We start from the raw sequence: 14,926 nt of genomic DNA, 5'->3' as shown, positions 1-14,926 counted from the left end.
AGCCCGGGCCGTGCCCCAGCCTGGGGCTGTCCCCGGCTCCCTCCGCCCGGTGTCACCGAGCTCTCCCTGCCCCCGTGGGCTCTCGGCGATCCCCTGCTGCAGCATTCATTACGACCGCACGGTTATCATCGTTTTCATTGTTTTCTGCCCCATTCCTGCCACAGGGGGCTGTGCGGGGGCGTTTCAGCTCTGCTTTCTGTCCTCGTCTGTGTTTCAGACCAGAAAATCCATTGAAATGCAAAGATCTCTCAAACGAATCCCTCGTCGTTTCCCAAATATGGTAGATGACAAAAGATGTGAAGTTTTAATTCAGCAAATGCTTAAATTGGTGTTTTATAGGGAAATATATCTATTTTTCAGGTCCTGCAAGGCCTTTCTTGGTCTGTAGCCTCGTGTCCCCCTTGGCTCTGAAGCCAGTGTCCCCTGCAGGAGGTCACACAAATGTCACCACCCTGGGTTTTTTCTCCTGAATCCCCTCTTGGTGTGTCAGAGCTGAGCCCCTCTCCCCTGCTCTCCTTTCTCCAGGCTCCCTGTGCCCGCTCCCCTGGGAGCTCGGGGCTCATCCCACATCTCTATGTACATACATAAATCACAGATTCCTTTGGTTCTCCTTCAGCTCTGGCTGCACAGTCAGCACTTACCCACCCCAGGGAACGATTCAGCTCCAAATTCCCATAAAAACCACGGAGGCGGCATGGGGTGAGGGAGGAGGCAAAGCGAGGACTGGGAATTTTCCGTGTGTTCCACGATCCCCGCTGCTGCCCCGGGCTGGAGGAGGTTGGGGCAGGATTCTGTGCATCCTCCGCTCCCCAGGAGCAAGGGAGGGTGAAAGCCCAGCCCTGGGGGTTTTTCCTTGCAGCGTGACCCCAGGTGAAGATTGGATTATGTGTGTGTAACGTTAATTTTAGTTGAGTCTCGCAGACCTGTGATATTTCCCCGTCTCTGTGCTGTCGGGTTTTCTCCCTGACGCCTGTGTGCTGCTGCAGGATGTGCCCGTCCCTTTCCCTTCGTGTTTTCCTGACTCTCTGATGTTGAACCGCAGGGCTCCTGAAGCCAGGAATTGTCACCTTGACCTTCCCTGGGCGTGCTGGACCCTGGTGCTTTCTCTCCCCGCCCAGCCCTCCCACCCCGTGCATCTCTGGAGGATTTCCCTCGGGTTCGCCCATCGTCTGCCCGCAGTTGTGTGACTGACAAAGTGACGGTTCTCCCCCCAGATTTGAGGAGCTGGAGGCTTTTGCAGCTCTGGGTGTGTCCTGAGGGCTGGATCTGGTGCATCCCTGTCCGGCACAGAGCGGTGTCACCCCTGAGCCCGTTACACTTCACAGAACTCGCGTTCATTCGGCTCTGAGCAGGGATGGAGTGTCTCCTTGGGCAGCATTGCTGCCTCGGTGCCGGGGTGGCTTTGGGGTGTGGGGGCCGGGCGTGGTCCCATCCGGGCTGAGCTGCTCCTCAGGAGCCCCGTGCCTGCTGGAAGGGAGGAAAAACCGGGAACGAGTCACAGGGACAAGGGGAAGGGGAGCCCCTGAGCCCCGGGGATGTGATTCCTGCTGCCCGGCTCGGGGCTCGCCGCAGCTGCCAAGGGCTGGCAGCACCTGGCTGAGGAATTCCAGGTGGGGCTGGCAGCACCTGGATGAGGAATTCCAGGTGGGGCTGGCAGCACCTGGGTGAGGAATTCCAGGTGGGGCTGGCAGCACCTGGGTGAGGATTTCCAGATGGGGCTGGCAGCACCTGGGTGAGGAATTCCAGGTGGGGCTGGCAGCACCTGGGTGAGGATTTCCAGATGGGGCTGGCAGCACCTGGGTGAGGATTTCCAGGTGGGGCTGGCAGCACCTGGGTGAGGATTTCCAGGTGGGGCTGGCAGCACCTGGGTGAGGATTTCCAGGTGGGGCTGGCAGCACCTGGGTGAGGATTTCCAGGTGGGGCTGGCAGCACCTGGGTGAGGATTTCCAGATGGGGCTGGCAGAACCTGGCTGCGGAATTCCAGGTGGGGCTGGCAGCACCTGGCTGAGGAATTCCAGGTGTCCGTGGGGCTGGAACGGCCCCTCCAGCTGGGACACTGCCCCAGCAGGAAACTCCCCGGCTCCTCCCGGGGAAAACCCGGGCATGGAGGCTCGGAGCGTGCGGGGGTGATGGGGAGGATGAGGAAGGAGCAGAAGAGGCAGGGCTGGGACTGTCACGGAGCAGAGGGGGTGAGCAGCCCTGTGGCTGTGCCATCCATTCCCTGCTGGCAGCTCCTTCCCAGCCTTTTCCCTGCCGCTGTCCCCCGGCTCTGGCAGCAGCTCCGGGGACGCTGCCCCGGCTCCCTCGGGAGCGCTTGGAAAAGCCTAACCAAGGGCCGTGCCAGCCCCGCCCGCCGCCGCTGTGCTGCCCGGGGTGTTTTCTCCGCCGTGCCAGGGCTCCAGGCTGTGTTTGCCGTGATTCAGAGCTCGCTCTGCGCTGCCAGCTTGGCTGCGGGGACGCGGAGCCGGCCCAGGCTCCTGCTGGGCGGCGAAATGTCAGCCTGGGGTGGTGCCAGCCGGGCAGGACAGGGTTAAACCCACCTGCAGGGAGGGCTTCCGTGGGGGCTGCAGCGTCTGGCTTTGCCCTGCTCGGTGCCAGGCACCGGGACAGCACAGACTGCGCTCACCTGTGCCGAGGCTGCTCCCCGGAGAAGGAGACAGGAAAAATCTGAAATTGAGCTCAAAACGCATCTGAGAGCTACAAAGAGCAGGGAGAGCGGGGTGTCCCACAGGACAGAGCAGTGCCCCGTGGTTCTGTGCGCCGAGAACTGCCCTGCCGGGGGGGTGCTGACCTCAGGGAGCTCTGTACAGCTCCACCCGGGCACCGAGAGGAGCTGCGCCCTGCTCGGCCCCAAAGCCTCTCCCTCCTGCCCCTTTGCCCTCCCCAGCCCCCTGGGAGCCCGGCTGGGCTCGGCTGCAGCCCAGCTCTGGGCACCACAGCAGTGCGATGCTCTGGGTTTGGCTTCTGGCTTTAGAGCAGCCAGAGCTGAGGTGCTGAGCGCCTTCAGGCCTCGGCTGAGGCGCAAGTTTGGGGAAAAAGGCAAGGAAAAGGTGGCAGGAGCTGTGTGAGGGGGACCAGGGGCTGCAGGGATGGGACACATCCCTACAGATGTGCCCAAACTCACCCCAAACTCACCTAAAAAACCCTAAATGTGCCCCACAACCCACCCAAAAATAACTCCCAAACCTGCCCAAATTCACCTGAAAATTGGCTTTGGCACTCCCAAAAGCCACCCAGCCCATTGATTTTACTTGGCAGCTGCGCAGCTTCAGGCACGTGTCCGTCTGTCTGTGTGTCTGTCTGTCTGATCTATCTCTGCGTGCATCCACCTGGGTGCTCCAAAATCGGGGTGAATGTGGCTACGTGGGAGTGTTTGCTCGGTGGGTTCTTTTGGTGGTTTGTTTCTCCTGCTTTGGGGAGGCTGAGGAGAAGCAGGGATGCCGAATTCCAGCCGAATTCCTCCCAAATTCCTGCTCTGCAGGAGGAGCCAGCGCTGGGCTCAGTGAGCTCTGACACAGCACCAGGTCCTGGGCACACCTGGGGGTGGATGGGGGCACACCTGGGGCTGGATGGGGGCACACCTGGGGCTGGATGGGGGCACACCTGGGGGTGGATGTGGGGCACACCTGGGCATGGGGGGCACACCTGGGGGTGGATGGGTGCACACCTGGGGGTGGATGTGGGGCACACCTGGGCATGGGGGGCACACCTGGGGGTGGATGTGGGGCACACCTGGGGGTGGATGTGGGGCACACCTGGGGGTGGATGTGGGGCACACCTGGGGATGGATGGGGGCACACCTGGGCGTGGATGGGTGCACACCTGGGGGTGGATGTGGGGCACACCTGGGGATGGATGGGGGCACACCTGGGGGTGGATGTGGGGCACACCTGGGGATGGATGGGGGCACACCTGGGGATGGATGGGGGCACACCTGGGCATGGATGGGGGCACACCTGGGGGTGGATGAGGAGCACACCTGGGGATGGATGAGGGGCACACCTGGGCATGGATGGGAGCACACCTGGGCATGGATGGGGGCACACCTGGGGGTGGATGAGGAGCACACCTGGGGATGGATGAGGGGCACACCTGGGCATGGATGGGGGCACACCTGGGGGTGCTCTCCAGGCTGGGCCATGGGCTCAGGACTCCTCCCCTTGCGGGAGGGATCTGGCCCTGCCGGGATTTGGCATTTCCAGCATCAGTTTCCCAAATACCTGGGTCAGGTGTGCGCTGAGCAAATGGCAGAGCTCTGCAAATCCAAACACGGCGTTTCTGCCCGGGTTTGTTGGCTGAGCAGGCTCCTCACAGCGCTGGGTGTTGCTCCCTGGCGCAGATCTGGGAGTGCTTTACCCCAAAACCTGCCTGGAGCGGGGAGGGAGCAGCCCTGGTGCTGTGGGGAAGGACAGGGCAACCATTGGGGTCTGGGCTGGGACCCTGACACAGATCCCACTGCCAGGGAGTGGGGAATCCTATAAATCAGGGATGCACTCACCCTGGCTGAACACAAATACATTTCTACAGGGGTGGGGAGAGGATCTGTGTCTGCACAGAGATACTGGGAATAGCTGTGGGTGTAGGTATAAAAAGGGGTGTCCATGAATATATGGCTTTAAAGGGTATGTGTGTGTATTTCCACGAAAGGTTACTCATAAAGGATGTATATGTGCATGGAGATAAAGGATTTATGTATATAAAGTGTATATATATAAAGGGCGTATGTGTAGATGTAAATTTATATTTATGTGGGGAGAGGAGTCCATGGCTGAGCGGTGCCCACAGACTCTGAGGAGCAAAGAGCAGTGAGAAATAGGATTGGAATTAACCTCTATAAAATAACAAAATTTATCATTCAAAATACTAAAAGTACTCTTCTAACCTATAAAATAATTGGGAGCTGTGTGGTGATGAATGGAGCACTTGACTCCAGGGAACATGAAGGGGTGGGTGGGCTGTGTCCAGAAGGAATGCAGAAATGCAGAAATCCCCACCCCAGGGATCTGGAGTTGTGCAATTCCTGCCCTCGGTGCTGCAGCTCTGCCTTTGAACCTCCCGAGGGTTCTGCTGGAGGATGGGGCAGCGTTTGTGCTTTGGTGGGCAGGGCCCAGCTGCGCTCGCACTCAAAAGATGGGGGGGAAAAAAGGAAGGAGAAATAGAAAGAGGATAAAGAAGAAAAAATAGAACACACACACACACACACACACAAAGAAAAGAGGTCAGTGGCTGCCCTAGCTGTGAGCCTGGGGGCTCGTGGGGCTGCGGCTTTTCAAACAGACCTGCGGGTCGAGTCCTGCCTCTCCCAACATCTGCAGCTCCCAGCAGCGGCAGAGCTGTGGCTGCGGCAGGCACCGAGGGGTCCTGGAGGACGGGCAGCGCCGCCCCAGGGCCCGGCGGGGCTCGGGCCGCTTCTCCTGCCCCGCTGGGATGCTCCTCAGGGAAGCTGCGCAGTGGGAATGGAAACCCGCACCGGCCGGGAAATCCACGTGGGAACATGGGATGAGCTGAAAGCAGCGGTCGCAGCCGGGGCGGGTCTGTGCTGAGCCTGCCCGGGGGCCAGCAGGGCTTTTCCCTCTGCTTTGGTTCGGTTTATTCGGCTTCGAACGTCTCCCCAGGAGCAGCAGGGGCTGCTGAGGTGCCCTGCGGCCGGGGACGGGCAGGGGTTTGCACCTCGCTCCTGCCCCGGGGCAGGGGTGAGCTGCAAGCTCCTCCCCACCCAAACCCCTCTGGGACGCCCTGGGAGCGCGGGGAACATTTGGGGGAGCCCAGACGGGGCGTGAGGCGCTGCCGGAGGTGTTGGGGTTTATTCCCAGGCCCCGAGCAGCCGGGCAGGAGCAGGGCAGCGCTTCCAGGCTCGCTGTGGGGGGACAGCTGCCCCTTTCCGGGGGAGGGCCGGGGCTCGGCCAAGGGCAGCGCCGCGTGTGCCGCGTCCCCCCGGGGCCGGGCGGGGAACGCTAATGGTCCTCTTCTCCCGCAGGAACCTGGGCAAGTCCGGCCTGAGAGTGTCCTGCCTGGGGCTGGGTGAGTACCTCCGGCCCCTGCCCCCCGCGCAGCTCAGCGCTCGTTTACAGACACAGCACCCCGTTATACATAAAAATATGTTTATAGGTAAATACAAATGTACAACAATTTAAATAAATTTATAATACATAATAGAACAATTTAAATAAAGATAACATATAAATATTTTAATGTATAATAGAATAATTTAAATTTAATAGAATAATTTAAATAAATTTATAATATATAATAGAATAATTTAAATAAATATAATATAGAAATATTTTAAAATATAATATAATAATTTAAATAAAAAGATATCTAATATAATATATAGATATATAATATAATAATTTAAATTTCATACAATAATTTAAATATATTTATAATATATAACATCATAAGTATTTAAATATATAATAAATATTTAAGTATATAATATAATAATTTAATTTGATATAATAATTTAAATATATTTATAATATACACATATCTAAATATGTATAATGTAATAAATATTTAAATATATAATATAATAATTTTAAATTTACATAATAATTTAAATATATTTATAATACACACATATCTAAATATATATAATATAATAAATATTTAACTATATAATATAATAATTTAATTTTACATAATAATTTAGATATATTTATAATATATACATATTTAAATATATATAATATGATAAATATTTAAATATATAATATAATAGTTTAATTTTTACATAATAATTTAAATATATATATATATATAATTTTTTTTGTATAAATACATATGTAAAAATACAGGTTTGTATTCAGCGCGGGTTGAAGATGATGTGATCTATACTATCGCACGTAACAGATGTGATTATAGAACCCCGGGGTCTGGTGGCACAGCTCCTTCCCGGCCGCGCTGGCAGAGCACGGCAGGGCGGAGGGGGCTCCCGGCGGGCTGCAGCGCCGTGGGAGCGGGGTGCAGGGGGGTGCAGGGGGCACAGCCTCGCACCGAGCCCCGGCGCCAGAGCCAGCCCCGGACCGGCTCCCGAGGGCCCCGCACGCCCGGGCGACAGCGACAGCGACAGCGACAGCGGCGCTTAGCCCGCTGACTAATTTAACATTTACAGAGTGACTCAAGAGCGTTTGCTGGCAGCACACCGGCGGCTCAGTTGCGAATGGGAGATGGCAGCGCTCACGCCGCACTCACTCGGGGTGTTGGCACCACTCGATGTGCCCGCAGACCCAAGGGGTCTGCAGCAAGCTGCGGGGCTCTGAGACGGTTCGGGGAGCGCTGCAGCCTCGCCACCCACGGGGTGCTTTCCTCAGAGATTCCCACCCTGCTGCAATTCCGCTTGGAAGTTACTGGGAGTTTCTCTGAGAGGCCCAATGATGATAATAATAATGTTTGATAATTCTGTTATTATTAGGTCAGAGCAGCCCGCTCCCCTGGGAAGCGTCCCTGCCCCACAGAGGGGTGCAGTGCGATGAGCTTTGAGGTCCTTGCAGCCCAAACCGTTCCATGGCTCTGGGATTGTTCCGCTCAGGCTGTTGAGACAGAACGCCACGGCTTTGGGGCTGGGTGCTGGAAATCAGGAGCCTTTCAGAGCACAAGCTGTGAGAGCAGAGAGTGTCTGGGGTGAGCTGGAGGGCACCGCCTGCCCAGGTGCCCTGAGTGGAGGCTGGCAGTGCTGGGATGTTGGAGGAGCTGCTGCCCTGGGGCTCCTGGGCTCTGCCTGGTCTGATCCCAGCCCTCACCCCTTTTTTTCCAAAGTGCTTTGGGAGCTGGTTTGCAGTTGGAGGGAATTGTGAGAGTCACCCTGTGCCACGAGTCGGAGGAGCGAGGCTGGTTCTGCTAAAATAGCCCCAGCCTGGGAGAGGGCTGCTCTTGTGGGTGCAGAGGGTTTATTTTCCAGCCACAGCTTCCCCAAGTGCTGCTGCTGCGCTGGAGGAGAAAAGCCACGGGAAGGAAATAGCAGCAGGAAAAGAAAAAATAATAATAAAAAATCCACCCCAGTTTTGCAGAGCTTTTCTTTGATTTCAAGCGGGTGGAACTGCAGCAGCATCTAAATATACTGAGCTTTTGTGAGTGCAGCTGTGCAGGGGGCTGGGGAGGCTGCAGGGCACCTCCTCCTCCTCCTCCTCCTCCTGCTCCTGCTCCAGCTCCAGCACACAGCCCTGCCCTATGTGCTGGGAGAGGCAGCTGGGGAGCCTGAAATCCAGAAATTCCCTGGAATGTTCAGGTGTTCCTCCTGCAGCACAGCACCTTTTCTTTTTTTGGATGATTGTTTTGGGTTGGGAGGACCTTAAAGCTCATCCTGCTCTCTGCCCTGTTCCAGAGACACCTTCCACTGTCCCAGGTGCTCCAAACCCTGTCCAGCCTGGCCTTGGGCACTGCCAGGGATCTGGGGCAGCTACGGCTGTGCTGGGAAGGTCTCCCCACCCTCCCAGGGAAGGATTTCTCCCCAAGATCTGATCTAAATCTCCTCTCTTTTGCTTTAAAACCATCCCCTCGTCCCACCTGCAGATCCATCAGGTGATCTGACTTTCCTAAATGGCTCCTCTCTTGCAGCTCCCCCAAAGATAAATGTGCTTCCCTGTGCTCCCTGCAGCATGAAAATCTAATTTGGGGCTCGCTGAAGTTTCTGAAGGCTCAGCAGTCTTCCTCAAAAGCCTTGCAGAATCTCAGCAAGGCTGGGAGCGTGCTTCATCCTGCGGGATGGAAAAGCAGAGGAGAAGGGGCAGCGGGGCAGAAACCTTTGGTGCCATCCTGCTCCGTCATTCCCGTGGGAACGAGCTCCTCTGCTGGTGCTGCTGGCGCTTCCTGGGCAGGGACGTGTGGGGAGGGCCCTGAGCCCCCCAGAGCGGTGGCTGAGCATCACTGCTGGCTTCCTGGAGCTGCCGTGGAGCTGGGATCACTCAGCAGGGCTGAACACCCCTGGGAGCACCCCAGTGCCCAGCGCTGCCCCTGCCTGGGCTCAGCTCGGGGTGAGCCTGCAGCTGGGGATCTGCACAGCCTGAGCCTGGGCTGCTCTGGGCCCCTTCCCTGCCGCTGGCCCCAAAACGTGCCTGTGGTTCCAGGGAAAACCAGGATTTTCCACGTGTTTGGGTCAGGGTGGGCCCTGCCCGTGGATTCCTGCTGGTTTTGGGAGGGTGTTGAGGCAGCGAGGTGAGGAGCCCTGACTGCAAGGAAATGAGCAGGACAAGAGCAGCCATCCCAATCCCCAACCCCATGGACAGAAGGCTACAAAAATCGGTGTTGGGTGAGCCCAGAGGGGTCAGGGGCTGCTCTTGTCCTTGCTCTGTGCTCTGGGTGTTTGGCACAGCCCCGTGTGACAGCGTCCCTGCAGCACCAGGACAGGCTGGGGACAGGCAGGAGCCCCCAGGTGACACTCCTGCTGGCTGTGACACTGTCCCTGCAGCACCAGAACAGGCAGGGACAGCCAGGAGCCCCCAGGTGACACTCCTGCTGGCAGTGACACTGTCCCTGCAGCACCAGGACAGGCAGGGGACAGGCAGGAGCCCCCAGGTGACACTCCTGCTGGCAGTGACACTGTCCCTGCAGCACCAGGACAGGCAGGGGACAGGCAGGAGCCCCCAGGTGACACTCCTGCTGGCAGTGACACTGTCCCTGCAGCACCAGGACAGGCTGGGGACAGGCAGCTCCTGCACAGGTGACACTCCTGCTGGCAGTGACACTGTCCCTGCAGCACCAGGACAGGCAGGGGACAGCCAGGAGCCCCCAGCTCCTGCACAGGTGACACTCCTGCTGGCAGTGACACTGTCCCTGCAGCACCAGGACAGGCAGGGGACAGGCAGCTCCTGCACAGGTGACACTCCTGCTGGCAGTGACACTGTCCCTGCAGCACCAGGACAGGCAGGGGACAGGCAGGAGCCCCCAGGTGACACTCCTGCTGGCTGTGACACTGTCCCTGCAGCACCAGGACAGGCTGGGGACAGGCAGGAGCCCCCAGGTGACACTCCTGCTGGCTGTGACACTGTCCCTGCAGCACCAGGACAGGCTGGGGACAGGCAGGAGCCCCCAGGTGACACTCCTGCTGGCAGTGACACTGTCCCTGCAGCACCAGGACAGGCAGGGGACAGCCAGGAGCCCCCAGCTCCTGCACAGGTGACACTCCTGCTGGCAGTGACACTGTCCCTACAGGACAGGCAGGGGACAGGCAGGAGCCCCCAGGTGACACTCCTGCTGGCAGTGACACTGTCCCTGCAGCACCAGGACAGGCAGGGGACAGCTCCTGCACAGGTGACACTCCTGCTGGCTGTGACACCATCCCTACCAGGACAGGCTGGGGACAGGCAGGAGCCCCCAGGTGACACTCCTGCTGGCAGTGACACTGTCCCTGCAGCACCAGGACAGGCTGGGGACAGGCAGGAGCCCCCAGGTGACACTCCTGCTGGCAGTGACACTGTCCCTGCAGCACCAGGACAGGCTGGGGACAGGCAGGAGCCCCCAGGTGACACTCCTGCTGGCTGTGACACCATCCCAGGTGACACTCACTGCTGCTGGGGTTTGCTGTGGCATCACTGCCTGTGAGGAGTGTGAGGAGAGGAGCCGCAGCTGGGCTCTGTGCAGAAATCCCCGTGGAAGGTGAAGGTGTCCAGCTGCTCCTCCAGGCAGCAGGGAGCGGGGTGAGGGCGAGGGGCAGCCCTGGGCCGGGGTGGGTGAGCCAGAGAGGAGAAGGGGAAGGGGAAAAGGAGCAATTTAAAACATCTCTGTCGTTCTCCGGTGTATTTTTCTCCCCCGATGAGTGTGTTGGCTGAGGCTGTGAATCATCATCCTTGGCTGTTGTTTGAAATGCCAAATGCTCCTTGTGCCTTTTTTTTTTTTTTTTTTTTTTTTTTTTTTTTTTTCTTTTTAAAAATTTTATTTTATTTTTTACTTTCCAAGGGGAGGGGAGCAGTTTGTGGCTCTGCTGTGGCTGGAGGAACCTTCCCTGCTGCTGGCTCCTGAACCACAGCCCCTCGCTCCCTTCCCCTGGTGCTCTACAGCTCACCTTGCTGAGCCAAAACTCACATCCCTGCCTGGGTTTTGTGATGAACGTGGGGGAAAAAAAAACACCAAAAAAAAAATCCCTTGGAATTCCCGCCCACGTGCTCCTGTCCCCAGCCCCTGGTGTCCCCCGGGGTGGACACAGGCGGACTGAGCTCCACAGGTAAAATTCAGTTAAATTCCTGGCATTTAAAGGGCTTTGAGGTGCTTGTTACTCTCATCTGAGCCCTTGTGAGCCCCGGGGCTGTGCCCCAAGCCCTGAGCACGCCGTGGCTCAGTGGGACAGGGTTTGTGTCAGGAGGCGGATTTAGACAGGATGTGCACGCCGTGGGGAGGGATGAACAATCCCCTTCCTTCTCACCTGTGCACCTGTGTGCTGCTTAGGAAAAAAACCACAAAATCACGTTGAGATAAACAGTCTCAACCCTTTTTTTTTTTTTTTTTTTTTTTTTTTGGTACAAACGTGTTTTAATGTATTCCTGCAAAAATAACACCTCCGAAGCTTTAAGATGGAAATCAGGCTTCATTTGGCTGTTTTTTGATTTTTTTTTTATCTGCATGGAGAAGCTTAAAGATAAAAATGAAAACAGTTTTATCTTTGTTGTGCAGAGCATTTGAACTCCAATAATCAGAGAAAATACCTCTCCTGAGGTCTGTAGCCAGCAAGGTGTAGCAGGGGTACTCCTGCCCCGTTATTATTGTCCTTACAGAGCTAAAGAAAATACAAAATTAGCTAGAGAATGTGTGCTCTTTGCTCATTTATTTCATTTCCATTTCATCTCTGCTCTGTGGCAAACTTGGCTTTTCCAGCTCGGGCTGTTCTGCGGGAAGTCAGGAGCTGCAGTTTGAACTCACACTTTGTGCATCTTTAAATAGCTTTATTTGCACTCAGAGAAACCTGACGTATTAAAAAATTCAGACTGGCCTTTTTTTGGTGGTTGGTTTTTTTTTGTTTTTGAGGTAAAGAGAGCACGATTCTGCTGCCAGAGATGATGGCTGCGCTCTGAGCAGGGCTGATCAAAGCTGCCCGAGCTCGGGGTTCGTGTCCCCGCGCCCAGGGACGCAATCCCTCTTTGATGAGGGTCTGGGAGCAGCTTTTGCATCTTTCTCGAGTGCAGGCAGGCAGGGAGCCGGGGATTTCTGCCCCTTTGCAGCATCAGAGCCGGGCCCTGGCGCTGCAGCCTGCGTCCTGCTCAGTTCCTGATCACACGCCGGCCTGGGAGGGAGCGCCCCAGTGCCACCCCTGCCAGGGCAGGGACACCTCCCGCTGGCCCAGGCTGCTCCAAACCCTGCCCAGCCCGGCCTGGGACACCCAGGGCTGGGCACATCCCACTGGATTTTCACTTGGAGCCTGAAGCCCTCTGCCCTCCATAAAGCATCCCCCCATCAGTCAGGATTTTCGGTTCTGGGGAGTGTGGTGGTTTCAGGCAGATTTTGGGAGAAATCCTCCCAAGGGGCCCCCCTCCCCTCCCCAACCGGTTCAGGAAAAGACTTCCTCAGAGAGAAGTGGAAAAAACCTGTTTATTAAGCAGGCAAAGCACTCCCGGCACAATACCCGATGGCAAGAGCTTCGTGCCGCTTACAGAGGGATAACAAACTTAAAGAAAGTCTCCTCTTGAGGGTCGTCACTGTGCTCCACCGCTCTGTCTCTGCTGGCGTTGGGAGAAAAGGAGATGTGCAGGGCTGATCTTGGTGGGGTGGGTCCCCTGTGGAGGCCCCTGGTGCTTCCCCATGTCCTTAGTCCAGAGAGGGTGGAACAGTTCCGAGGAGAGGGAAAAAAAAGGAAAAAAAGGGGAAAAAAAAGCTTCAGCTATTCTACAGCGTCTAACTACGCTAGCACTAAACTAACTAACTGCTGGGGAAAAACCAACAGAGCTTCTTTTGTCTTGCCATATTCCAACTCCCCCGCTTCAAGGTCACTCCGAGGAGCAGAGTGTTCCTGGGGAAAAACAAACAAACGGCGCTTCCCCTGCCCTTTGCACCCCACAGACGATTGGGGGATCCACAGTCACCCCGGGACAGGAGTTTGGGAGGCACCTGAGCCCTGCCCCGTCCCTTCAGTGGGTGACAGCTGGATTTCTGTGCTGGGGCTCCCGAGGGGTGAGGAGGGGCTGTGCTGGGGCTCCAGGGGACCTTGTGCCAGGCTGGCGGGAGGCACGGCGCTGTCACAGCCCTGGCGTCGCTGAGGTCAGGGCAGCGGGGCCCCGCCTGGGACCGCTGCTCCCCCAGCTCCCCTTTCCCCCTGCAGTGTGTCACTCCTAAAATAAACGAGCCTTCCTGAAATAAGTCTGTGAGTACAAAAGCCGTACCTAGGAAATAACGTTCCTGCGGGAATTCCGCGGGGTTGGACCAGCCGACCTTTAAAGGCCCCTTCGAACCCAAACTATTTTATGATCCAGTTAAATCCGCACCATGGGGTATTTTAAATTTATTTTATTTTTTAAAGCGATGGTCGTTAAGAGATAATGCCCCAAGTTTTCCTAATAATAGACCAGAGTCAGCAACTGAGCCTAAACTGCAGCAGCTTTAGGAGCCAGCCTAGAGGAAGCTCTGCCCCAGGGCTGTGCTGGCACTGGACCTTGGCTTCATGGAAAAGCTCCCGGGGAAAAGTCACTTTGGGTTGGAAATCTCTCCTGTCAGAAGAAATATTTCTCTTTTTTATGTCTTTTTTTTTTTTTTCTTTTTTTCTTTTTAATTCTAATTTTGACTTTCAGGATGCTAAATTCTGCAGTATATATTTAAGGAGACAACAATGTGTTGTGGCAGCATCATGTATTTTTTTTCCAATCTGTCAAATCGAAGCTCTGGAAAATGATTTCTGGTGTGGAAAGTGCTTCAGATTGCAGCTCCTGGCAGTGTCCCAGGCCAGGCTCCCAGGGCCCGGAGCAGCCTGGGGCAGGGGAAGGTGTCCCTGCCACGGCAGGGTGGCGCTGGATGGGATTTAAGATCTCTTCCAACCCAAACCATTCCATGATTTGAATCCAGCTCTGTGTTTTGGCAGCTCAGCACGCCCTGGGTGCTGCCCTGAGCAGCTGCCTGTGCCAGTCCCACCTGGGAGAAGGTGTCCTGCCCTGTCCTGCCTGGCTGCAGGAGCTCCCTCCTGGAGGAGCTCCTGGACCCCTGAGCCGGTCCACCCCACCTTAAACCCATTTAATCCCAAAGAGAGTTTGGGTGAAGTCTCATTTTCGGTGTCAAAACCCCCTTGTAGTAACGGGTTGTTGTGTTTTCTCCAGGGACCTGGGTCACTTTTGGAGGTCAGATCTCGGACGAGGTGAGTGCTGCTCCGTCAGTCCGACGCACGGAACAAACCCCGCTCTGGGATATTTTTAAGTGGGATTGTGGCCCCTGGAACCTCCCTGCCCGGGGCTGTGCCACGGCCCCCTGATGAAGGTGGCATTTCCAGAGACGGACTCTCATCCACCCCACCCACCCCTCAGGGCCATCTCCTGTCCCCAGCGATGTCCCCTGTTCCCAGGGCAGCGGGTGTGTTGTCAGGTGTCCCCTGGGCAGGGGCTGTCTGAAGTTTGGGGTGGGATTTTCCTGGGATGGGATTTTCCTGGGGCAGGGTTTTTCTGGTGCAGGATATTCCTGGTGTAGGATTTTCCTGGTGCAGGGTTTTTCCTGGTGTAGGATTTTCCTGGTGCAGGGTTTTCCTGGTGTAGGATTTTCCTGGTGCAGGGTTTTTCCTGGTGTAGGATTTTCCTGGTGCAGGCTTTTCCTGGGGCAGGGTTTTCCTGGGGTTGGATTTTCCTGGTGCAGGATATTCCTGGTGCAGGATATTCCTGGCGCAGGGTTTTCCTGGGGAGGGATTTTCCTGGGGCAGGGTTTTCCTGGTGCGGGATTTTCCTGGGGCAGGGTTTTCCTGGTGCAGGATATTTCTGGTGCAGGATATTCCTGGTGTAGGATTTTCCTGGTGCAGGATATTCCT

The 14,926-nt window shown here is 56.0% G+C and overlaps 1 protein-coding gene across 2 annotated transcripts in view; it reads left to right on the top strand.

Annotated features, from left to right (window-relative positions):
- Positions 1-14,926, top strand: part of KCNAB1 (potassium voltage-gated channel subfamily A regulatory beta subunit 1) — a 66,573-nt gene that overhangs the window by 32,921 nt on the left and 18,726 nt on the right. For both annotated transcript variants that reach the window (XM_040074312.1, XM_040074313.1), the window contains exons 2-3: positions 5,978-6,021; positions 14,232-14,269. In XM_040074312.1, the coding sequence (XP_039930246.1) occupies positions 5,978-6,021; positions 14,232-14,269 (82 nt within the window). The remainder of the gene's footprint in view (positions 1-5,977; positions 6,022-14,231; positions 14,270-14,926) is intronic.

The sequence above is a fragment of the Hirundo rustica genome, chromosome 10 (genome assembly GCF_015227805.2).
Source record: "Hirundo rustica isolate bHirRus1 chromosome 10, bHirRus1.pri.v3, whole genome shotgun sequence".
Lineage (NCBI taxonomy): Eukaryota > Metazoa > Chordata > Aves > Passeriformes > Hirundinidae > Hirundo > Hirundo rustica.
Note: the sequence above shows the minus strand (reverse complement) of the source record. Positions and strands in the feature narration are given on the sequence as shown.